The sequence below is a fragment of the Salvia splendens genome, chromosome 8, assembly GCF_004379255.2.
Source record: "Salvia splendens isolate huo1 chromosome 8, SspV2, whole genome shotgun sequence".
Classification (NCBI taxonomy): domain Eukaryota; kingdom Viridiplantae; phylum Streptophyta; class Magnoliopsida; order Lamiales; family Lamiaceae; genus Salvia; species Salvia splendens.
In genome coordinates, this window is record NC_056039.1 from 13,891,216 (window position 1) to 13,916,304 (window position 25,089).

General features: G+C 39.1%; 4 protein-coding genes across 6 annotated transcripts; 2 read left to right on the top strand and 2 right to left on the bottom strand.

Annotated features, from left to right (window-relative positions):
* The first annotated feature begins 1,672 nt into the window (after nt 1-1,672).
* LOC121745794 (aquaporin SIP1-2-like) lies at nt 1,673-13,604 on the top strand. Its single transcript, XM_042139746.1, has 4 exons — nt 1,673-1,875; nt 10,897-11,305; nt 11,809-12,081; nt 13,300-13,604. The coding sequence occupies exons 1-4, from the start codon at nt 1,673-1,675 to the stop codon at nt 13,447-13,449; spliced, it is 1,035 nt and encodes a 344-aa protein (XP_041995680.1). The 3' UTR covers nt 13,450-13,604.
* Nucleotides 13,605-15,830: 2,226 nt separating this feature from the next.
* On the top strand, nt 15,831-17,848 carry LOC121745795 (methylenetetrahydrofolate reductase 2-like). The gene is made up of 10 exons (XM_042139747.1): nt 15,831-15,869; nt 15,947-16,027; nt 16,080-16,184; nt 16,329-16,493; nt 16,580-16,680; nt 16,761-16,872; nt 16,945-17,025; nt 17,105-17,275; nt 17,330-17,689; nt 17,765-17,848. Exons 1-10 carry the CDS (start codon nt 15,831-15,833, stop codon nt 17,846-17,848), a joined length of 1,299 nt encoding a protein of 432 aa, XP_041995681.1.
* A 40-nt stretch (nt 17,849-17,888) lies between these two features.
* Nucleotides 17,889-21,334, bottom strand: LOC121744400 (chloride channel protein CLC-e-like). Of its 3 annotated transcripts, none has more exons than XM_042137921.1 (6): nt 20,859-21,334; nt 20,232-20,622; nt 19,740-19,940; nt 19,174-19,640; nt 18,395-18,880; nt 17,889-18,331 (listed from the first exon to the last, which is right to left on the bottom strand). In XM_042137921.1, exons 1-6 carry the CDS (start codon nt 21,213-21,215, stop codon nt 18,071-18,073), a joined length of 2,163 nt encoding a protein of 720 aa, XP_041993855.1. In that variant the 5' UTR covers nt 21,216-21,334; the 3' UTR covers nt 17,889-18,070. The 3 variants fall into 3 exon arrangements, with proteins under 3 accessions (XP_041993855.1, XP_041993857.1, XP_041993856.1); XM_042137923.1 differs by having other exon boundaries at nt 20,232-20,625; nt 20,859-20,999; XM_042137922.1 differs by lacking the exon at nt 20,859-21,334 and adding an exon at nt 20,724-20,830.
* Nucleotides 21,335-21,431: 97 nt separating this feature from the next.
* Nucleotides 21,432-24,826, bottom strand: LOC121744401 (aminoacyl tRNA synthase complex-interacting multifunctional protein 1-like). Its single transcript, XM_042137924.1, has 3 exons — nt 24,301-24,826; nt 24,013-24,219; nt 21,432-21,776 (listed from the first exon to the last, which is right to left on the bottom strand). The coding sequence occupies exons 1-3, from the start codon at nt 24,748-24,750 to the stop codon at nt 21,630-21,632; spliced, it is 804 nt and encodes a 267-aa protein (XP_041993858.1). The 5' UTR covers nt 24,751-24,826; the 3' UTR covers nt 21,432-21,629.
* Between the last annotated feature and the right edge of the window lie 263 nt (nt 24,827-25,089).

The window sequence follows — 25,089 nt, forward strand, 5'->3', positions numbered from 1 at the left end:
AGTATATATAAACTAATAGCCCAATGGTTTACATGGAGTAAAATAATTCAAACCCTACGCGCCGCGCCGCATTGTCTCCATCTTCCTCTTCTTCTCTCTTTTCTTTGCTCAAACGCCACAATCCCCACTGATTTTCCCTTCTCCGGTCGCCCGCGCCGCCATCCACTTCTCCCTTCTGACATCGACGTTTGCCTTCTCCAGCCACCATCGTAACTCTGCTGGGGTCTCCGATGTTTCCTCTCTTTGTGGGTTTCCGATTTGCGCCGACCGAGCCTCTGAATCTGACAGCCGTGGTTGCAGCGTCTACACCCAACCTCTGAATGCGTCCTCCGGTGGTCGTCGATGCTGCTCCAGGTCGAGACCGTCATTGACCTTTCGGCTCCCTCTTCCTTCTCCTTTCTCTATGTTTCTCTATCTGTGTTTCATTTTGCAGACTCAATCACAAAATTAGTCCACAAAAAGCAGATTCTAGTCCATCTATTTAAAAGTGTTTCAAATCTTCTTCAAGAAGTTGCATTTGGTTGGATTATTTGAAAAGCCACTATTCTGCCTTTTTTCTATCTAATGATTGTCATTTCTCAAAATGACCAAAAGGGCAAATAAAATAGCTTCATGATTTCCTGCCAAAAAGGACAAATAAGTCTTTTCATTAAACTGACACTTTAAATTAGGATAGATTTATACTTACAGTAAGTGAAATCCGAAATTCACAAAACAATTCAGAGAACCTCTAGACTCATAATAGTTATTATAAAAATTGTTAAACCAATTTTTAATTTTCTTTTGAACTACTTCATATTTTTCTATACACGAAGTCTTTTATGTTTTTTCCTTTGAAATTAAATATTCTCTAAATTGAAATTGAGTGAGCGTCGAAAATATAACTGTGGCAAAAACATCGATCATTATAATGACTTCATCATTCAATAATTAATTAAATGTTTGTGGTTCATAATATACTTTGTAATTTCTTTATGTAATTATATTGAAGGTGGATTGTTAAGGAATTTGTCAATGTGGAATGAATGAGTAGTTGTTAACTTATGCATCTTTTGTTTTGATTTTGTGAATTTGGATATGTGAGTTTTTTTTATGAATTATTTTTGTGTGTCAAATGTTGTTTTTTATGTAATCGAGTTTGCAACGTTGATTCACTTTGTATTGGCATACGTAAGATCATCCCTCCATTCAAGAGTGGATTGAAGATGGTAATGATAAATGTCCTAAAACTGGGAAGAGGATACAGTTATAAGCTATACTAATCCCATACAATGTGCTCGAAAATATGATATCCAGTTGGTACGAAAAATCTTTCACTCGAGCTACACGAAAATAATCCCAACTACAAGTTCCAAGAGTCTGATTTCCAATCTACAATGGAAATGATCTTAGCAGCGAAGACATTGGAAGACCAAAGAGAATTTTTTAGAGGTTGTGTCGCTTAACAAAGGATAATCGTTAATTTTTAGAGTAATTTATTGAGTCTGTTAGTGTTTATGTGCCAAAGCTATTCGATAGCCTCTATAGAATCATACGCTTGTAGAACCGACACTAACATCATGATTTGCAAGAGAGTCTGTTTGGTAGTATCACGAACATAGTCATACACAATACTATTGTCATGATGATGGTCATAAACAAATTTTATCGGATTGAACGTATTGCTGAAACGATGAATATCAGGGGATATAAAGATTCGGACAACAGCTACACAGCCATAAACACACTGTCTGCTCTCGACAAAACCAAAGAATGGGTTTGTTATGTGGATTGTGTATCCCAATCCAAAATAGGCGTCATCAAGTACCTCATGGGCATGTTGGAGATATCAGATGCTTTGGCAGTGGCAGAGGTCGTCTACATGATACTCAATTTGTGTTCCTTCCATGTGACATAAAACAAGTTGTTAAAAGTGGTATGATTGGCGTATAAGGATGCGATTAAGAAGATAGTCTAATGCGAAGCAGTCGACCGCTTGTTCAAAGTAATAGGTGAGGATTAATAGTCTGCACAATAGAGCTAATGGCATGACCATCCTGCACGAGATATGTTTAGTCACTTGGTAGCACGTGGAGCCAATGTTATCAATATCGTATGGCGGCTTATAGCGGTTTGCCTAAAAACCGCCACAGGGATATGATGTATTAGTATGACGGTCAATAATTAAATAAATAAAATAATACTTATATATTTATATATAATTCAAAAGTTAGAAAATAATAAAAATATAACATCTAAAACTCTTAAAACAATTAATAGAGCATAAAATACAATTCTAAGCTCCATGTTTCTTACCTAATGCCCCATTCCTATATGCAGTACACGCAATGTTGTCAAATGGCAGATATGGCGGTGCTATGGCGTTTCCACCACCGAACGCCATGCCATAGCGCCGTGGCTCCGCCATATCCGCTATTTGATAACATTGGTGGAGCAAAATAAGATCACAAGAAAAGGTTCATCTTATGTTGTCTTGCCTCGTTGAAAAGACACTTAAATTGCCAAAATCAAACTAATGACATTCTTGCGAGTATAGTTGTCAACCGGACTTGGCCGATCCATCCCAGCACGGCCCAGGCCAGGCCAATCAACGAAACGAAGTGGGTCTGGACTAGGCTTATAGGTTGAAATGGACTTCAATGGGCCATTTTTCAAACCTAGGCCCAAGACCACTAGAAACCTAACACAGGACCAGCCCAATCCGACCCACTTCACCGATGATAAATATGAATGTAAAATAAAATAAATATTAATGTAGTATTTCATATATTTCTAAAATCATTCATGAATATATATATATATATATAGGATTGTGATCAAGGTAGAACCATTCTTAAACGTAGAACCATTCTTAAACGTAGAACAAATGCCAAACGGAGGTCGTTAGATCTTTTAATCCAATGGTGTTGATTTGCACAACAACTTCCCATTACAACCAAAACTATTATTAATGGGTGAATGCAGATAAGTGAAAAAATAAAGCATGCATGGACTCTTCTTCGTTTCATTCATTCTTCCATCAACATGTGAGTTTTTTCACATGTTGAGTCCGGAATGTCGTGAAAACATAGTCTAATATGTATGATTTTTAATCTTGACCGTCATTTTTTCCTCATCCAATGAATAAAATATGTAGAGTTCTAGGTTCATCCCTTAGATCATTTATTCTTCTTAATATGGGCCGTTAGATCTCATACATCAACGGTCCAGATGATCTGCATTATTACACTATAATGGTGCATTATTAGTCGGTGTGCATTATTCAACTGAAAATATGCATTATTACACTATAATGGTGCATTAATAGTCGGTTGCATTATTCAACGGAAAATCTGCATTATTAAATGACACGTGGCACCAATCTAACCGTCGGATGATAAAATCGTGGGGCTGAGATTAAAAAGAACAAAGAACAAAAGATACAAAAGATACAAAAAGGAAATGAATACATCCCTATATATATATATATATATATATATATATGGGAGCGTTATTCTCCTATTCATCCCTTAGATCCTTTATTCTTCTTAATATGGGCCGTTAGATCTCATTCATCAACGGTCCAGATGATCTGCATTATTACACTATAATGGTGCATTATTAGTCGGTGTGCATTATTCAACTGAAAATCTGCATTATTACACTATAATGGTGCATTATTAGTCGGTGTGCATTATTCAACGGAAAATCTGCATTATTAAATGACACGTGACACCAATCTAACCGTCGGATGACAAAATCGTGGGGCTGAGATTAAAAAGAACAAAAAACAAAAGATATAAAAAGGAAATGAATACATCCCTATATATATATATATGAAATGTTACTATCAGCCCAAAAAATTACAAAGTAATACTCCCTCCGTCCCGTGTTACTTGCACGTATTTCCTTTCTGGGCGTCCCAAGTTGTTTGCACTCTTTCCATTTTTAGTAAAAATTATCACCTACAGCCGTAATATTTGACTTTGTCTATCACTCATTCCTTAATCTCCGTGCCGAAAAGGAAACGTTCAAGTAACGTGGGACGGAGGGAGTACCAGATAACAACATATCTAACTACTCAATCATCAAGCAACTTCAAATCTTGGAGATTCATTCCCTGAAAACACTTAGCACACATATCAAAAGCGTTTGGATACAATAATAGTGTAACAGGAAATAGAACTAAAACAGAAACAAGGAAATCTATCAAAGAAATCAAATAGGCTCAAGTTGCACTAGGTACAACATCACATGCCTATTTATCCGACCCTCCAATCCCTTGTTCACCGGTTGATTTGCCACTCAGGGAGAAAACTATAGCAGTTGACAGATCTGCTTCACCGTATCCACTATAATCCTAGATCCATCAACTGCTCCGCTCCAGAATCAACCTAGAATCAAAGCCACGGCCAAACACCGTACATCCAAGTCTCCAGTACCTCAAGAAACCACCACACTTGGCCTATTGCACCAGACCAGAAACCAAGGGTTTCCAAACACGCCACTCACTCACTGACTCGGTGTATAAACACGCAAAACAGAGGAAGAAGAGATCAACACTCTCAAGCTCACAGCACAGAGAGATCTCAGAAGAGGAGGATGCATTGAAACCCTAATATCATCACTCAAGGTCAGAGAGAAGAGAGAGAGGCAGAATCGAAAAGTGAGGAAGGGAAAAGAGGGTTGGGAGTATTTAAATGACTCAGCCTCAACACCCCACAAGATGCTGCCACGTATCAAGGGTTTCAAGGAGTTGGGCTCAAGCCCAAGTTGCATCTTGGGTTGGTTACTGATGGAGCAGGCTGGGCCACATTTAAGGGTCATACTATTACAATATATATATATATATATATATAGAGAGAGAGAGAGTCGTGATCAGATGATAACCCCTAAATATCGTAATAACCTTATAACCAAATCTGGACCACACATATTTCTAATCATGCGGTTGAGATTCAAACTTAGATTTACTTCATAAAAAAAAGTGCGGGGGTAAAACTGTCATTTCTCTCATTTAATTTCTGAATTTTGCCAAATATCACGTAAAATGATAAAATGATAGGTTTATTGCATAGAATGATAGTTTTGAGATTCAAACTTAGATTTACTTCATAAAAAAAGCGCGGGGGTAAAACTGTCATTTCCCTCATTTAATTTCTGAATTTCGCCAAATATCACGTAAAATGATAAAATGATAAAATGATAGGTTTATTGCATAGAATGATAGTTTTGCCGGATAGAATGATACTCTGAGTTGATAAAATGATACTTTTAACTGACTGATAAAATGATAAAATTGATAGGTTTATTGCATAGAATGATAGTTTTGCCGGATAGAATGATACTCTGAGTTGATAAAATGATACTTTTGACTAGGGATGTCAATGTAACCCGAACCCGCGGGCCGGCCCGAATAACCCGATAAAAATACAGGGTTAGGGTTGTAATTTCGCAGCCCGAATTTAAAATCGGGCCATTCGGGCTGACCCGTTCGGGTTGTCGGGTTAGGCGGGCCGACCCGTTCGGGTTACGGGTCGGCCCGTCGGGTTGAAGGCTTCTGCACAGCGAGCAGTTTTTGTAACGGTCATAACTTTCTCTACAAAGCTCTGATTAAGGCGTGCAATATATCCACGCGAAGCTCTTTCGAAGACGAAGAGAATGATATGTATTAGAGGTTTATCAGACTTCAAAATCACGAGAAACATTGACTCAAACAAGGCTGCTGCACATCCACATATGTTGTGTACATTTTCTAATCAATTTTCTATCATTTCTCAACAAACATATAAACATACCAAAATATAGAAATATAATCAAAATCATCCGAGACAACTCTCTAAAACCATGCAAAATCCAAATACGTCAACCGACTATATAAGATCACGAAAAAAATCACCATGTGGTTCATGGATTCATAAATACTCGTATATAAAAGCTTTCTTTTAGTATATTTCAAATATAATAGTGCAAAGTGTTTTGACGCCGCTTCGTCATTGAATTATGCATACTTTGATGATTCTTAAAACAAAGATAAATTATTATTTGACTTATTTATAGCTGGAATATATTAAATTTGACTAATCATAATTCAAGAAAACTTAGAGTTACTCCAATTAGCTAGCATCTTGATAATTCACTCTTTAACAATTCAATATATTTTTGTTACATCTACGAATTGATTTATGTTTAAATTTTGAAACAAAGTGTTGATTTATGTTTTAAATGCATAAACATACTATTGATAGATATTTTGTAAATAATTATGTAATGAATAAGTTATTTAAATTTAAATAACTTAATCTTTTTTAAAAATATTAAAGAAAATTAAAAATATGTATATCATTGTTGAATGATTAATTAAAAATATGTATATAATTAAAGAAAATTTAAAATACGTATTATTTTTTGAAAATATTAAAAGAATTAAAAATACGCATTGGCCCGAATAACCCGGTGGGTTAGCCCGAAACCCGAAGGGTTAGGGTTAGGGTCGAACTTTTATAACCCGAAAAAATCATAACCCGAATAGCCCGTACCCGAATGGCCCGACAACCCGAACGGGTTGGCCCGATTGACATCCCTACTTTTGACTGACGGATAAAATGATAAAATGATAGGTTTATTGCATAGAATGATAGTTTTGCCGGATAGAATGATACTCTGAGTTGATAAAATGATACTCCCTCCATCCCGCACTACTCGCACCTTTCCTTTTGGGCACGGAGATTAAGGAATGAGTGATAGACAAAGTCAACAATTACGGCTATAGGTATAAATTGTTACTAAAAATGGAAAGAGTGCAAATAACTTGGGACGCTCAGAAAGGAAATAAGTGCAAGTAGTGCGGGACGGAGGGAGTACTTTTGACCGACTGATAAAATGATAAAATGATAGGTTTATTGCATAGAATGATAGTTTTGCCGGATAGAATGATACTCTGAGTTGATAAAATGATACTTTTGACCGACTGATAAAATTATAAAATGATAAGTTTATTGCATAGAATGATAATTTTGCCGGATAGAATGATACTCTGAGTTGATAAAATGATACTTTTAGCTTATAAATGTTAGGTTTACTGCATAAAATTATAGTTTTGTCGGATAGAATGATACTTTCAGTCGATAGAATGATAGTTTTGCCGGGTAGAATGATACTTTCAGCCGATAGAATGATAGGTATTTTTGGTTTATAAAATGACATTTTGGTTTAATAAAATGATACTTTTACCTGATAAAATGATAATCTAAGCGGATACAATTACAGAAACCTTATAAAAATGATAGTTTTTCCGGATAGAATGATACTCTGAGTTGATAAAATGATACTTTTAGCTTATAAATGTTAGGTTTACTGCATAAAATGATAGTTTTGCCGGATAGAATGATACTTTCAGCCGATAGAATGATAGGTATTTTTGGTGTATAAAATGACATTTTTGTTTAATAAAATGATACTTTTACCTGATAAAATGATAATCTAAGCGGATAAAATGACAATAACCTTATAAAAATGATAGTTTAGCTGAAGAAATTGCATATAAGCTGATAAAATGATACTTTAACGTGACAAAATGACATAAAACTGATAAAATGATAGTTTTTCCGGATATAATGATACTTTCAGCCGATAGAATGATAGTTTTGTCGGGTAGAATGATACTTTCAGCCGATAGAATGATAGGTATTTTTGGTGTATAAAATGACATTTTTGTTTAATAAAATGATACTTTTACCTGATAAAATGATAATCTAAGCGGATAAAATGACAGTAACCTTATAAAAATGATAGTTTAGCTGAAGAAATTGCATATAAGATGATAAAATGATACTTTAACGTGACAAAATGACATAAAACCGATAAAATGATAGTTTTGCCGGATAGAATGATACTCTGAGTTGATAAAATGATACTTTTGACTGACTGATAAAATGATATATGTTAGGTTTATTGCATAGAATGATAGTTTTCCCGGATAGAATGATACTCTGAGTTGATAAAATGATACTTTTGACTGACTGATAAAATGATAAAATGAGCGAAATTCAGAAATTAAATGAGCGAAATTTGGATACGTAAATTTTATCTTGAGCGAAATGATATATTTACCCCCGCACTTTTTTTTATGAAGTAAATCTAAGTTTGAATATCAACCGCGTGATTTTAAAAATGTGTGGTCCAGATTTGATTATAGGGTTATTACGGAAATTGAGGTTATCATTATAATGCACCCCTATATATATATATATATATATATACAACCTATACACATATTATATGTAACTATATAATACTTCCTCCGATTCACTCAAGATGGCCACATTCTTAAGGGGCACGGAGTTTTAGATGGAATAGTTGTTTGTGATAAAGTAGAGTTGAAAAAGTAATTGAATATTTTAATAAGGAGAGAGAACAAAGAGATTTAATTCCAAATATAAAAAATAGACATCTTGAATGGGACAAACTAAAAAAGAAAGGTGGGCATCTTGAATGGGATATGGTATTATCTTATAAATAGTTTAATCCTCTAAATTTAGCAATTTTATTTATAACATATAATATAAAATTTAAAAATATAATAAAAATGTAATAAAAGTAATTTTCTACACAACCCAGCCCCCAGCCCACTTCACTAGTGGTCTTGGGTTGGGCTGAGTTGGGTCTGAATTTATACTAAGAAACCTAGCCCAAACCCATTTCACTTCGCCGATGGGCCTGGGCTGAGCCCCATGTTGTCCGGCACATGGCGAGCCTGAGCCGGACTAGGTCGACCTCGCCCATTCGACACTTCCATTTTCTACCAAAGATTTGATCACTTAGTGACATATTGCGGAAAAGATTGTTTCAATTCTATTCTCTCGTACACGATGTTTGTTTGAGTTTTTCGCATCGTGTTCATGTCTATAACATCATAGCAAATTAGTTGAACATTTGAGATCTGCAAATAGTTTAGGAATTATGCACACTTTTTTGGGTAGAAAGTGGTAAATACTAAAGATTGGGAGCGATGCATGACACTCGAGTCAATAGGGGCATGGTTAAATAACAATACACGGAATTGTGTTCGTACATAGCGGCTACTAAATTTTGGTTTTAGACCCCCTTTGTGAGGAGGCACCCCTTATCCTGAATTTACGGGGCTATTTTGTCAAGTTCCTTAGTGAAAGTTGTCTCGCACCCCCTAGGTATTCTCTACCTACCCACCTGTGTCAGCTTCGAGTACATGTACCCTTTTGTTTAAAGTTCGACGGAATATGAACTGGAGACTATACCTTGATGTACCTTAGAAGAATACATTTATGTTGCCCTGAGACATACTGGTAACTGCCCATCAGCTAATGGTACTTAAATTTGGAATTGCCAAAATGGTTGACCTAAGAGTTCACCTGTAAACCTATTACTAACATCCAATTCCCAATTAAAATATTACTAGTTGGGAATGAAGTTCATAATGTGGTTGAGTGCAAGTCAAGTGATCAACAATTTAATTTGAGATAGGTCGAAAGCAGAGGCATTACCCATGTACCACAATCTTGTTCTTATTTATCTTTTTCTTTTTTTTCTTTGTAAATTAATAAAAGCGAATGAACTACTCCCTCTTTCATAAACATTTTTTTTATTTGTTTCACAAAAATAACTCCTTTCTATTTTCGGTCATTCTTTCTCTCTTATAAGGTGGGTCACATTCACTAACAAAAACTTCAATCACTTTTTCTTTTTATATTTCTTCTACTTTATTAATTTGACATTAAACTCGTGTCGTTCTAATGTCTCTATTTTTATAGAACAGATGGGGTATTTAGCCAGTCAAGAGAGTAATTCTCATCAATAATCTAATATATTAAAGGGAAACTTGTGATAAAAATCATAAAGTTTACACAAATGTGGATTGATCCACAATTTTAAAAAATACTAGTCAATTACATATGATTGTCATATTGATTTAGATTTAGAAGTAATTATATAGGATTTGGAAGCCAAAATACTTTAGCATGCTCTTGTATTTAAATTTCTACATTTCGAATTAAATTCAATAGCTTTTATGAGTAATATACACATTTGCAAAAGAAATCATGGATTTCGGTTTCTACATCATCCACAAATTTCCCCCAAATACAAATATATGAAATAATTGAAAAAAATATCAGAATTATAATAAAATTTAAGTGAATTTATATATTTCGTCTATTTGACCTATATTAGAGCATCTCCAACAGAAGCGAGCGCACCGGCTAGCCGATTCTTGGCGCTCGCCGGTCTGCTCGCCAACCATTGCAGCCGGCGAGCGCCAAATCGGCGAGAAAAACGGCGAGCGCACGCTGATTCCCGAGCGCTCGGCGATGCGCTCGCCGATCTCCTGGCCGCCATTGCAGGTTCCAGATCGGCGAGCGATCGGCGATGCGCTCGCCGATCTCCTGGCCGCCATTGCAGGTTCCAGATCGACGAGCGATCGGCGAGCGGGATTTTTTTTATTTAATTTTCGAAACACTATATATACAGCGAGGCGTGAGGCGGAGGCAGGGGGCTCGTGCGTGGAGTAGGAGTTTTTTTAAAAATTAATGTAATTTTTTTTTGTTAATGTATTTTTTTAATTAATGTACTTTTTAAAATTTTAATATTATTATTGAATTTTCCTGTATATGTGTCGTAAATTTAATTCCGTATTTCGTGTGATTGTTAATTATTTGTTTTTAATAATTTTGTTTATTGTGGTTGCTGGGCTATTGCTTGTCCAGTTGCTTATCCTAATGATGTGGCATGAGGAGTTTTAGTGCTGATGATGTGGCTGGAGGAGTTTTAGTGCTGATGATGTGGCTGGAGGAGTTTTAGTGCTGATGATGTGGCTGGAGGAGTTTGTGGCTAGGCCATGACAATCCCTAGTTGAAAAAAATTCCTAATTTCGAATGTGACAAGTAAAAGTTGGTGTGCGATTCATTTCATACTTGTGATAGTGATAGTGATAGTGATAGTGGGTAGCCCTCACACATACACCAAATCATCATTCATTCATTCATCCGTCGCGATGCTTGCTGCCCTCGTCAAGGCCGCCGTCGCCGATGCCTTTGTCACCTTCATGTGGATTTTCTGCGCCTCCTCCCTCGGCGCTGTCACCTACGTCCTCGCCTCTGCTCTCGGCGTCGCCCCTGGCCTCCCCTCTCTTCTCATCACCACTTTTCTCATCTTCCTCCTCCTCTTCATTTTCGGCTTCATTGCCGATCTCCTCGGCGGCGCCTCCTTCAATCCCACCGGTACCGCCGCCTTCTACGCCGCCGGCCTCGGCGCTGACTCTCTCATCTCCGCCGCCGTCCGCTTCCCCGCTCAGGTCTGATTGATTATGATTCTCAATTTTGTGCTTTGCCTTGATTATAACGAAATTGAACTTTGACTTGGAGAGAAAGCCACATTTTTATATACTGATCGAGCGAATTGTGTTGGTTGAATATATGAATAAATTGTATGAATAAATTAGATAAATAGTGAGAGAATAAAGTAGGATTGAGTAAGTAAGATTGGTTTAGTGTGTTAGACTTTGCAAAACTGTGTTAAGTGAGTTAAATAAAGGGGGAATAAAGTAGGAAATGAAAAAGGTAGATGGATGAGGAGAGAATAAAGTAAGTGAAAATAAAGAGGGAAAAGTAAGAGTGGGAAAATGTGTTACTACTTTTTACTAAAAAAGGGAATGACTCTACTACTATGGAACACCCAAAATGGAAAAATGACTCTACTACTATGGAAAGGGGGGAGAGTATTACTAAATACTTAGTACTAATGGAACATGGGAGTAGTTTATTGTGCCATTACTATATCAACTGGGTGAGTGGACAGGCAGCTGGTGCAGTGGGTGGTGCGGTGGCGATTATAGAAGTGATGCCGGTTAAGTACAAGCACATGCTCGGGGGTCCTTCTCTGAAGGTCGACACCAACACCGGAGCAACTGCTGAAGGGGTTTTAACCTTCATAATGACCTTGGCTGTCCTCTTCATCATCCTTAAGGGTCCTAAAAGCGTGATCGCCAAGAACTGGATGCTTGCTATGTCAACTGTGTCTCTTGTAGTTGCAGGTACCACTTATACAGGACCTTCCATGAATCCTGCTAATGTAAGCCATCTCTCTCTCTCTCTTGTTTTTAACAAGCTGCAATAATCTTGTTCCTTTGTTGTCTTGCATATCGATCAATAGCTTTTTTCTTCAAATAACAAAATGGTGAAATAGTAGAAATACGTGTCGTTTCTTAGTTTCTTCCCTTCAACTCAGAAAGCTTTCTTGGAGTGATTATCTGGTTCCTGTTTCACATTTTCATGTTTTGATCATTTTGCTCGTGGGAGATAACATTTCATGCATAACTACATAGCCAAGAAAATAAATGGGCCTCGTGGATCACTTTATTTTGAGATTTTAGAAAGTGACATCATTGAGGAGGTATAACATTCATAAGTATTATTATAAATAGCTCTCCATTGGAAGAGTTATGTGATTGGAGTTTAGAGTTTAGGACAATAAATTATTGGAGGGCCTCGGTAGAGGAATAGTCTTGTTTTTTTTCCCTGTCGTTCAGTGTTATCAGTAATATTCAGTTTACTTTCTGTTCATTTGTCGTTCTTCCTGTTCTTGTTCATTCTCTATGTCAGTTTTCAAGCAACCATCACAATCTTCTGTATCAAATTTTGTAGACCATATGGAATATAAAGAAGGTGCTCAGAAATCTGATGCTTAAGTTTGTCGCTTTATAATTTTAGTGATATGATTTTGTAAAGTGTCTGTGATCCCATTACTGCTGTTGAATTATTTTATCACCTGAGTTCTCTAGGATATAGAGCAACATTTTATATGTCAATCTTGTGCACCTCAATATAGTCATAGATGACTTTCTTCTCTAAAGGATGCGATAATTCTGGTTTAAGACAGTAGATACTGGTCTATTTGTGAATATACGCTCAATATTCCGTATTCACTTGTTTCAGTCCATCCCTTTACTCATTTAATGTGTTATTCTGCTGATTCTTTCACTAAACAAAAAAAAAGTGAAAGCAAGAATCGGCACAGCATCTGGTTCTCTGATAAAATTCTAATTGGTATATATGTTAGGATTGGATTTCTGTGTGAAATTTTGTAATTTCTGTGCGACAAGCAACATAAATGATGGTTGCAGCTTGTTTTAACATGTCACATATATTTATTTTGAATGTAATAATGGTGTGTTTTTGTACGTCTTCATTGGGAGGTTTAGTTTGCTGTAGAGAACAAATGATATGAATTGTTCATCCCTTGCTTATGATTGTGTGTTTTTGGTTTGAAACAAATATGGTTTGTGTGCAGGCATTTGGGTGGGCTTATGTAAACAACGTGCACAATACTTGGGAGCATTTCCTTGTGTATTGGATCAGTCCCTTCGTCGGATCAATACTGGCCGCCTGGGTTTTCCGTTTTCTATGTCCTCCTCCACCCCCAAAGCAGAAGAAAGCTTGAAAGGGCTATTCAATTAGGAAGACATTTTAATTCACTTTACTTGGGCCATTCAGTTCATGGATGGAGAACTCGTATCCAGTCAAATAAATTTGTAGTTGCAAGATATGGATTGAATATGTTCATGAAAATTTAAAGAAAAAAAGGTATTGAGTTTATGGTTGCTTTCCACTCTCTCGAGAGAGACATCTAATCAGATAGAAAAAATTAAATGAATTTTATTTACTTAAAACAGTTAAGTCTCATATTATGGTATGATCTGTACCATATCTGTGGTGCCAAAAAAGCATGTTAGATCCACAGATCTTGGATGCTACTGCTTCCACTATTATTGTTAGCTTCACACCTCTTCCTGCATATTGCCCAACCCAAGTGGGATAATTCTTTAATTCACAGTGCATACAATCAATATTTCTCCCCAAACATGCATGGAAATTCTCGTTCTTCAATATGCAGAAGTGTTTTCATGTCTTCGGTGGACTTTCTCAGGTACACATCACTGAAGTTAGAAATAGCACCTTCAACAAACTTGATGAAGAATTTACGAATGACTTGTGTATCCATTCTCAAGTATTTGCCGTGCAAGTATGTTGCTGTCCCGTATTAGTACATTCTGAAACAGAGATGTACCATGTTTACTAGTCACTTTTGCAAAAGAAAGTTGCAAGCTTGTTCAGAGCCCCCCACCTGTGCAGCGCCGGGATTCAAATCCTGTCGCATACTCACGAGCACAGCGTGAAAAAAACTCTTCTCCTCGGGGTCAGTTGCATTCTTCAATTGATCTATGACCTTGATCATCTGAGCCCGCGCTTGTTGACGCGCCAAGAAGACGAGGTCGGCTATCGAGCTGCCAACAGGGGGGATGCCGACTGGACCTCCTGGGACCTCTGGCGAAGGCGTTGCTCCCGTCTTTGACCAACCGGGCGAGTGCGGCGAGTAAACGGGGGAGGGGACGAGGTCTCCCGAGCATCTTCGGGGAGGTCATGGGAACCACCGCTGCTACCTCCGGCGTAATCACCTTAATAGTTCAGGCGCTGCTTCTTCGGCCAGCCCACGTCGACACCTGCCCGAAACTTCTCGGAGTCCATTAGCACCTCGTAGCAGTTCCAATAGGTGAAGTCCTTGTAAAGCCCGGGAAGGGGGAACTCTTTCTCCGCCAGCCTCCTGCAGTCGTCGTCAGTTTGGCCGCTGGATTTCATTCGGAGGGCGTTGGTGTACAAGCCCGAAAATCGGGACACCCCAGACCGGATTCGGTCCCATCCCTTCCAGCACTCCTCCCCGCTGCGTGGCCTCCCCTCTGGGCAAAATGCCTTGTAGGTTGCTGCTATTTTAGCCCACAAGTTAACGATCATCTGATTGTTCGAGGCGAGAGGGTCATCACAAACACTGACCCACGCCTTGGACAGCGCGACGTTCTCCGCGTCTGTCCACTTCTTCCGTACCTCCGTCTGCGACTACTCGCCGACCACCTTCTTCCCCTTCTTCTTCTTGGGTGCGCCCCGACCCCGCCCCACAGGAGTGTCCGGTGCCCCGAGATCTATACCCAACTCCTCTAAGGAGAAGGACTCAATCCCCTGGAACTGCTCGAAAACATGACCTGCTCGAAAACCTTGCATGCGATACCTTGTTTGAAAAATTATAGATGATAGATTGGATCTTCAGCAAAATATTGCTCGAAAACATGACCTGCTCGTAAACACTATGGTGACCCTTCTCACATTTTCTTTCATATATCGTATTGTAGCTCTAGACATATGGTCTATATGTTGTAAAGATAGAGATGTTTCACAAATGGCTACATCCTTGGTCATTCGATCAATTTTCCGATTTTTTTCAACAAATTTTTGTCCCCATTCATCATCTTCGAGTAATTCAAAAGCATCAAAATTAGAACTTGATGACATTTTTTGAAGGGTGGATTTGTGTGTAAGCATCACTAATAAAAGCAACAGTAATGAGGTCGAAAATAATCAAATTATCTGACAATTACATGCAATTGCAAGCCCGTCCTAAAAAACCACTTTAAATAATCTCATTAATTTGTATAAATGTTACTTGACAAGTGTAAAAAATAAAATTTTCTGGCTTCTTATTTAACAATGAGTGAAATGTAAGTTGAAGTCTATATATAATTTGTGAGATTTAGAGCGGTTAGTTAGTTAGTACGTACAGTATATATAAGAGTAAGAGTAGGTGCATGGGTGTTAAAAATAGACAAGTTTGTTTGGATGCATAATTGATGAATCTCGGATGGTTGTGCGAACAATTTGGTTGTGAAGATGAAGGTGATAGACAAGATCCGGAGCGAAAGCGGCGTGATGTTCTCGTTCGAATTCTTCCCCCCCCCCCCCCCCCCCCCCCCCCGAAGTATATCCGTGCCAAGTATGGGGATTACTTTGGCATCTGTGTTGCTGGCTATCCAGGTACTAATCAAAATGGCCATATTAATAACAAATTAACAATAATCAATGAAATGATGATATGAATATGATATCCAGAGGGCCATCCTGAGGTAATTCAGGAGAATGGAGTTGTTACAGCAGAGGCATACCAGAAGGAACTTGTTTATCTCAAGCAAAAGGTAAACACACACACAATACTTTCCCACTACTCATCATGTCATCTAATTGCAGGTTGATCCTGGAGGTGAAGTCATCATCACCCAGCTCTTCTATGACACTGACATCTTCCTCAAGTTCGTGAATGACTGCCGTCAGATTGGAATAACGTGTCCTATCGTACCAGGGATCATGCCCATCAACTCGTACAAGTCCTTCATCCGCATGACCGGCTTCTGCTAAACTAAGGTCCATTCGAAATCCGTTTATATACACACAACAAATACTTGTTTCTTATCTTTACATGCTTGTGCTACTCTCTAGATTCCCCCGGAGATTATGGCTGCATTGGAACCGATCAAGGACAATGTCAAGGCGTATGGTGTTCAGCTTGAAACTGATATGTGCAGAAAGATTTTAGCTTCTGGGACTAGAGCTATACATCTTTACACCTTAAACATGGAGAAATCTGCTTTGGCAATACTGACGGTGCCTCTCCCCTTCCTTATCTCATCATTTATAGTATCATACTATCATATAATCTTTGCTTTGACAAAAAAGCCTTCACTTGCCAGAATCTTGGCCTGGTTGAGGAGTCCAAGTTTCCGAGATCCTTGGCTTGGAGACGTCCAACAAATGTTTTTCGTGCAAAAGAAAGTGTTCGTCCTATTTTCTGGTACGTGAGGCTCCCTTAATGGCCTGGCCACCTGTGCTTCTTCCCTAGCTTAAGTGTTACCTAATCTGTATACATTGTAGGGCTAATCGTCCTAAAAGCTACATCGGAAGGTCAATTAGCTGGGACCGCTACCCAAATGGCCGATGGGGAGATTTCCAAACTCCATCTTTTGCACCACTAACTGATTATCAGGCATGCACCACAACTGTTTTCTCACATCTCAATAAATCACATTGTTTTGCCTAAGGATATAATGATTAACAGTTCTTGCGACCAAGATCTCACGAGAAGAGACTTCTAGAAGAATGGGTTGTTCCTTTGAAGAGTATTGAAGATATCTACGAGGTATAGTACCTTCTTTCTAAATACAAGTTAGATGGTTATGAAACTAGAGTCCTTATATATGGATATTAAAATGCACCAGAAATTTGCAAAGTTCTGCCTTGGGAAAACCAAAAGTAGTCCGTGGTCAGAACTATATGGACTTCAGCCGGAGACCAAGGTCTTCAACGAACAGCTTGGTAATATTAACATGAAAGGCTTTCTCACTATAAACAGCCAACCGGCTGTTAATGGAGCAAAGTCTGATACGTTGGTAATGTCATGCTCTTATTTTGTTGAAATATCCATCAACGGTTGACATTATTAGGCAAAGATGATGTTTGTTGGGACAGGATGGGGAGAGGCAGGTGGATGTGTGTATCAGAAAGCATACCTAGAGTTTTTCTGTTTTCCGGCAAGCTTGACTGCGCTGATCAATAAATGCAAAGCCTTCTCCTGCCTCAGCTACATGGCTGTTAACAGAGAAGGTGCCTGGATTTCAAATATGAAAAACACAGATGTGAATGCAGTCACATGGGGAGTTTTCCCTACAAAGGAGATTGTGCAACCCACCATTGTCGATCCGCTAACCTTTATGGTGTGGAAGGATGAAGCCTTCGAGTTGTGGTCGAGAGGGTGGGCCAATCTTTACCTGGAAACTGATCCCTCTAGAAAACTACTTGAAGAGGTCAGTAACCTCAACTTGATGATTGATTGTCTTCAACAACACTAGTTAACCTTTTGTGTTCAATTCAATTGGCAGGTGAAGAACAGTTACTACTTGGTCAGCTTGGTTGACAATGACTATTTCCATGGAGGCTTATTTGCTCTCTTTAGAGATACTTGAAACAATAGCTCATTGGTGCACACAGTAGAAGAGAATTCAATTGAGTAATGTAATTTTCTCATTTTTTACTTACAAAATCCATTTGGGATTGAGCTCTACATTCTTTGTCAAACTCAGCACTATATTATCAAATATCAAGGGAACAAACTCAAGAGGTGATTGAATTGAACTATGATGAGATGACCCTACTTTGATTGAGTAAACCTCAAGAAATATCAACTCTCAATTCTTGAGTTTGTCCTCCAGCATGAACCAGCTGAGTCCATCCCGGATTGCAAACGCTCTACAAGCAAGATTGATAGATTCCCTATCCAACACACCGACTAAACGACGACCCCCATCATCCAAGATAACCGGCACTTGGCTCACACCCTGCCTATTCATCAGGCTAAGAGCAGTAAAGACACTAATGTTTGGGGTCGTTGTACACGAAACCACACATCTTCCACCGTAAGAGACACACACTTCAGATACTCTCGGAACCTGCCATGTCATTTCTTAAGATACATATATAATCAGATTCATCAATGCAAAGATCTAGCTTACCTGAGGTCTGGTGGTTTTTTTCATAGATAATTCAAGGAATTGTTGAATGTCAATCAGTGTTAGCTGACCAAGGAGACAATCATCATCATCCACTATAAAGGCACAAGACTGCTTCTCTTCCAGCATCAATGACACTACATCTGTTAGAGAAGAGCTCATCATCGTCGTTACATATCTCCTTCTCATGGCTTGCGACACCATGATTTTGTCTGCTAAATTCCCTGCATCCTCTTCGGAGTCACTGTTCAGACACAACGAACTCTCCAGTTCGCAGATACTATTCCCATTCACCTCCTTCGCATCTTTCGATTCTCTAGAATTGTCGGTTACCTTTTTCTTTGACTTGTCGGATGTAATCCAAGCAGAGAATCCCACAGCTCCCAAAAGTGGCAGAACAATACGATAATCCTGTGTTAATTCAAACAGAAGCAAAACTGCAGTAAGGGGTACCTGGCAAACACCAGCTAGAGTAGCAGCCATGCCAACCTGCATTGCAAATATACTATTATTATACTCCCTCCGTCCCACAAGAATATGCACTCTTTCCTTTTTAGTCCGTCCCACAAGAATATGCACTTTCGAATTTTGGAAAGTCCTTTCTATCTAATGAGGTGAGACCCATTCTCCACTAACAATACATTAATTACTTTTTCTCTCTACCTCTCTCTTACTTTACCAATTTTACATTAAAACCCGTGCCGACCCCAAAATGCATATTCTTTGGGGACGGAGGGAGTTCATGTTAGGAATCTTTGCTACTGAGGATGGTGAAATATTACCAGTGCATAAGCTTGAGGAGAAGCGACTTCCAAGACTGAAAGATGAAAAACTGGATTGGATATGGAAACCAGATGACCCATAATTTTTCCATATGCCATTCCTGTTGCTGCACCGATGAATAGAGAGGGGGCGTAGTAACCGCCTACTAATCCAGAAGCTCTGCATAAGGAGGTAGTCACTATTTTGACAGCCACCAGCTGCACCAAGAGTTGAGCAGAAAGGCTGAATGAGAAAGGCCGTGATTCTAAGAGTGTGTTAACATTCTCGAATCCCCAGTAAAGGATCTCCGGATATGCCAAGGCTATAAATCCAACTGTCAAACCACCAAGTACGGGAAACAATGCTCTGGGTATCCCAACACCTCTTTCAATCTCATCAAACAAATCCAGCATAAAAGATGTGCACTTTGATAAGCCCACCGAAATCACACCACATAATGCGCCTAACAGAAGATACAGTGGCAGTTCTGAACTGACAATAAGAGGAGATTATAGATTAAGCCACAGATTTGGAAAATAGAGTTTTTGCCTTTCTTTTCTTGTGAAATGAGGAAGCTAAACATTACCGCTTGGAGAACGGAAGTCGTAGAGTGGGACAGCAAAAGCTGGTTCAGAGCCCAGACCGATTTCTGATATGACTGAAGCTATAACAGCACTCAGAATTACCATTGAAGTTGTGTTCGTCAAAGATAAGGATGACTCTGCAGGTGAAGGCCACAAGACTGACTCCACCGCAAAAAAACAACCACCAACAGCAGCATTGAATCCTTTATCCACCAGAAATGTTAGTTGCATTATCAATATATTAACCTAAGAATCTTTCACAGGAATCAAAATAACTAAATCAGATATTAAAATCACAATTTTTATCACCATATTTTGCATCCTACATCTACATTTTTTTTTTAAGTCTTCATAAGTTCAAAGAAAAAAATGTTGATGTAGGACTTGTGACAGAGATTCAGATTTAGGTCTGATGAGACCAATTTCAATTATATGATTAAATAAACAAACAGCAAAGGAAAAATAAGTGATAATAAATCTGGAAGATGACAAACCCGCGGCAATTCCGGCAGCTGACCCTGCTGCTCTGAGAGAGAGTTTTCTTTTAGCTCCTCTATCCAAAAAAGTTCCTACTCCTTTGGCTATGGAGACACCAATCTCAACACTTGGGCCTTCCGGCCCTAACGAGTTCCCCGTTCCCAAGGTAACACAAGCAGCTGCAGTTTTCAGAATCGGTTTCAGTGCTGATTTGATGTTCGACATGGCAGTTCCATCAGCAGAATCCTCTAACGAAGTTCGAATCACGTTCAATATGCTAACTATAAGACCTCCAACAGCAGGAACTAAGACTACTCGTCCCCATTTGGTTTCAATGGGTTCCTCTCTTAACCATGTGGCACCTCGAGCAGGTATCTCGCCCCAGCTCAAGTCGCATATTTCATGTACCTACTAAGCAAGAGTTTCTACTTATCAGGACTTGAATGATCTTGAAAACAGAATCGAAGGAAAACTTGCACAGCCATGTCTAAAAATACTAACACAACTACCTCCACGTTCGTGATTGAGGAAACTGTGGTTGTCGTATACAGACTCATGAGATAACTCTTTGAGACAGAAAATGCTGAAAGTTGGACATTTATTTCCTAGGTAACATTGGAAAATGAAGAAGATGAATTAGTTACCGTGTAGTTGAAAAGGACGATAGCGATTCCAGTGAAGAGCCCGACAAAGCAGGCGGGTAAAATGGCAGAGTTGCCTAGTTGCAGCAATTCTGGCAACTCACCATCATCTTGTTGTTTGACTTCCGGAGGTGACGAGGTGATGATGGGTTGAGCTTGTTCATCCTCCGCCCCATCGCCACTATTATTACAAAGAACTATGCCAAGTCTCCGTCGGTGTAAAGGAAAAGAATTTTTATGGAAAAAGGTGATAGTTTTGGCGGAGGGATGAGATGTAATCCGAAGAAGAGGTGGCAATGTTGACATAGATGATACATGTTGATGAATTGTAGCACTGTATGCAGTGAACTTGCAGTGCATTTGCGAATCCCCGGCGGCGATGGCAGCGGCGGCGGCGGAGGTTATATAAGCGGGACAATTCAACCTTTTCACCTTATCCAGAAAGTCAGTAGCCTACGTGGCCCATTCTTCATCTTGCAATTTGCTTCACCACACAAATTCAGTTCTTCTTTATATTGGTCAACAAAATTTGTGGTTAGCAATAGCATATCAAACAAAATGTACACTAAGATGAAATTTTGACAACTTTAGCACTATTAATCAAGAAAGTGAATTTATAGTCGAGAAACTTTACAACCTCTCATTGGAAGAATACAGTAAATGTGAACACATAACTAAGGACATAATGTATCCTAAAAGAAGAAAAAGAACAACAAATGGTCTATTGTGAGTCTGAATCTCCCATAGGATTAAGGGAAGGGGGATAAAAAATGACTAGGAAATGTTGGCATTCTTGAGAGATTGGGAGATGATAGGACCAGCTGATGTTCGCATAGAGTGCTTAGCGTCAAGTATAGCAAAGCCGGAGTCGTCTGTCTTTAGGTGAGGCTGAATTTGTTCCCATATCTTTTTCTTTTGAATCTGCATAGTAACAAGTCATCCAACCAGATCAATATACAGCTACTCAATTCACATCACTTCAAAGGGTAAACAACAAGAGAGAGTAAGAGATTCTAACTTAACATAACATAACATGATAACAAGAGGGAGGAGTAAGTCCTTCTTAGTTACTCGCTCCGTCCCATTCAAGATGTCCACATTTCCTTTTTAGTTTGTCTCAATCAAGATGTCCACTTTCTATATTTGGAAATAAACCCATCTCTCCTCATTAAAATATTCAACTAACCACTCTTCCTAAAATCCCGTGCAACTCAAGAATGTGGACATCTTTGAGTGGGGCAGAGGGAGTACTTTCTTTATTTTTGGTGGAACTTACTCTCCCTAGCTTAAGTTTGTTTGATGATTCATTTTTCCTTCTCTACACTTCCAAATTAAGTCCCAAAATATCCTAAGGGCCCGTTTGATAAGCTAGTAATATCAAGATAGAGATTTATATCTTGACTTTTCTATTTGTTTGATATCATAGAAATGCTTAACTTGAAGCCCAGTATAATTCCAAAGCCTATCTCGGCCCGGCTAAAAATGCAAAGTTACGCTGATGTATGTATCCGACAAATTTGTTAGGATATAAAACTATTCTCTCAAGATATCCAATTAAACCCCTCCCTCTCCATCACTCTCCACCCATCCCATGATTCTCCCCCTTTCCGTCAAAATTAAGGTCATACCACCCTCTCTCTCCAATACTCTCTACCCATCCCATGATTCTCCCTCTTTCGGTCAATTAAGGTCATACCACCGTGGAGAAGGAACGCCGACGACCACATCTGGAGGCACGATTTCAGTTGCCGGAGAGCGGCAGAACAACGATGCCACGCGACTGGAGTATTATTCAATCAGACGCCGCAGGATGACCTCGGAGTGGCTGACCACCGAAAAATAACCATGGATGGTGAGGGGTTGCGGTCGGAGGAGGAAAAGAGGCGAACCCGGATTTTGGGTGAGGAACGACGGCGATTCGCTGCCGTGCTGGACGAAGGTGCTAGGATCCTGAAGTTTGGGACTGGCCGTGAGAGAGAGAGAATGATTTGGACGGAGGGTGCGAGCCAGCCTACGTCTCCCGCCAGCCAGAACATGGCAGCAAACGAGAAAGAGACGTAGGGAGAGAAACATCACTGGCCGACGTCGATTAATGGCCTGGGTTTCTACCGTGGCTGACAAAATTCTTGTGATTCACTCCGATGTTGGTTCGAATCTGGGATGGGTTTCTCCCATGGTTTTTACAATTCGATGAATATGGTTCTAAAATCTGAACCAGAGTTTCTTTGTTTTTTTTTCTTGTCGATGAAAAATCTGGGCACAGATGTTCTTGTGTGTTCGACCAATTTTTCTCTTCGACATTTGTTCAAATGGTTAAACTGATATTTCTCCTTCATTCTTTGAGACACCTATTTTTCTTTTTCAATTTCTTGTTGATGAAAGACATGGTAGAGATGATTTTGTTATATTTCAAATTTTTTCTTTGATTTTTTCCATTCAAATGGTTCAAATGATTATTCTCTTTGATTCTCTATAGTGATGGTATTGTGTTGTGGTTGATATGAATATATTTGATTTTCCAAACAAACTGCTCTTAAAATGATTCCGATTTTGGATTCACAGTAAGTTTTGCTTTGCTTCGTTAAGCATTTTTCTTTCTTTCATACATGGTTAATAACACAAACTACACAATTTAAGAGAAGGGCAATTATGTCAGTACATGTGTTATCTAATACTCCCTCCGTCCCGCACTACTCGCACGTATTTCCTTTTTGGGCGTCCCAAGTTACTTGCACTCTTTCCATTTTTAGTAAAAATTTTCACCTATAGCCGTCATTTTTGACTTTCCTATACACTCATTTCTTAATCTCCGTGCCGAAAAGAAAATGAGCGAGTAGCTCGGGACGGAGGGAGTACATGAGTTTAGATAATATCTAGCCCATCAAACAACGACGTAAAAACTTTATCTCGCCATATATTAACACAAAACCCACGTTACTTATCTTAGTTCACATATCTTTGTATATCCCACCCTTCTTATCAAACGGACCCTAAATAAACCACAAGGTGTAGTTTAGCATCCATAGTCTACGATATCAGATTATCAACATAACTACTACACTCCCATCCCATCAAAATGCTCTCTAATCAATGGAACAATCAAGAAACTCATTTGTTTCTCATAACTATCAAATTGCATAGAAGTGGTGGTGCGTGCCTGGTTAGGAGATGCAGCATCGGGAAGGCTATCTTTTTCATCAATGGAACCAAACCAGACTCTGTCACCAGGCACTGCACCCTCAGGAGGCACAAGAAGCTCCACATTCTCATGTGCCGCATCAGAAGCCGCCATCAGCATTCCAAACGATTTCACACCGCGCATATTTCTAGCCTTTAGGTTAGCAAGAACAACTACATTCCTCTCCTGCACATACATCACATAAATCAACCACAATTCCTCCGAATTGAATTTTATTTAATAAATGAATGAATAAAAAAAGGAGACCTGGAGCTGATCTAGCGGAACGTATTTGACAAGGCCGCTGCAGATAGTCCTTGGCTCCGCCTCACCGACATCCACCTCCTCCACGTACAGAGAATCCGCCTCCTCGTGCCTCCAGGCCTTGATGATTCTCCCCACCCTTATATCCAGAGTGTTCGCCGCCTCCTTCACGGTATCTTTCTCGGCCTCTGCTTCCGTCCCCGCCTCCGCTTCCGTTCCCGTGCAGTAACACAAAAATTGAGATTCAATTTTTCTTCTGGTAGATGATGATGTCGATGGTGATAATGATGCGGATTCGCCATTGGCGATAGGGCTCCGATTGAGCGCCAATGGTTTGATTTTGGCAGCAGTGTTGATTATGCGGTGGCGATTGTTGATTAGTCTAATGGTTGGGAGAAATGAGCCGCAGCGGCGGAGGAAAGTGGCGGAAGTGAGAGCTGCAGCAGCCGCCATAACTGAAACTAGTAGCACTGTGCTCAGACACTCCGCTTTCAAAACTCCATATCCCCAACCCAAGCGCTGCCTATCTTTCCATATTTATACTTTCGCCCCTTATGTTTTTCAATTATTCACTCTGCTCTATAAATTCTGTCTTTTCGATTGGAAATCAATACAAATAAACTTCTATAAATATGGGTGGCAAATCGTGCATGTTGGGCCGTTATCGGATCAAGCTGTTAATAACACGACCCAGTAAAGACAAACACGAACATGACCTGTTAAGAAAATCTCAAACCTGAACACGAACATGACCTGTTAAGAAAATCTCAAACCTGAACACGAACATGAACA

Bases quoted from the DNA above. Each gene is read 5' to 3' on its own strand.
- LOC121745794 (XM_042139746.1), top strand. From the start codon at position 1,673: ATGAATATCAGGGGATATAAAGATTCGGACAACAGCTACACAGCCATA. The intron at 11,306-11,808 runs GTCTGATTGATT...GTGAGTGGACAG, and splicing joins CCGTCCGCTTCCCCGCTCAG to GCAGCTGGTGCAGTGGGTGG. The intron at 12,082-13,299 runs GTAAGCCATCTC...GTTTGTGTGCAG, and splicing joins CTTCCATGAATCCTGCTAAT to GCATTTGGGTGGGCTTATGT.
- LOC121744401 (XM_042137924.1), bottom strand. From the start codon at position 24,750: ATGGCGGCTGCTGCAGCTCTCACTTCCGCCACTTTCCTCCGCCGCTGC. The intron at 24,220-24,300 runs GTCTCCTTTTTT...ATGTATGTGCAG, and splicing joins TTCCGCTAGATCAGCTCCAG to GAGAGGAATGTAGTTGTTCT. The intron at 21,777-24,012 runs GCACGCACCACC...GTTACTATGCAG, and splicing joins ATGCTGCATCTCCTAACCAG to ATTCAAAAGAAAAAGATATG.
- LOC121744400 (XM_042137921.1), bottom strand. From the start codon at position 21,215: ATGCACTGCAAGTTCACTGCATACAGTGCTACAATTCATCAACATGTA. The intron at 20,623-20,858 runs GTAACTAATTCA...CTTGCTTAGTAG, and splicing joins TCGTCCTTTTCAACTACACG to GTACATGAAATATGCGACTT. The intron at 19,941-20,231 runs GTTTGTCATCTT...TGGTGGATAAAG, and splicing joins AGCTGCCGGAATTGCCGCGG to GATTCAATGCTGCTGTTGGT.
- LOC121745795 (XM_042139747.1), top strand. From the start codon at position 15,831: ATGGGGATTACTTTGGCATCTGTGTTGCTGGCTATCCAG. The intron at 16,494-16,579 runs GTGCCTCTCCCC...TTCACTTGCCAG, and splicing joins CTGCTTTGGCAATACTGACG to AATCTTGGCCTGGTTGAGGA. The intron at 17,026-17,104 runs GTATAGTACCTT...AAAATGCACCAG, and splicing joins GTATTGAAGATATCTACGAG to AAATTTGCAAAGTTCTGCCT.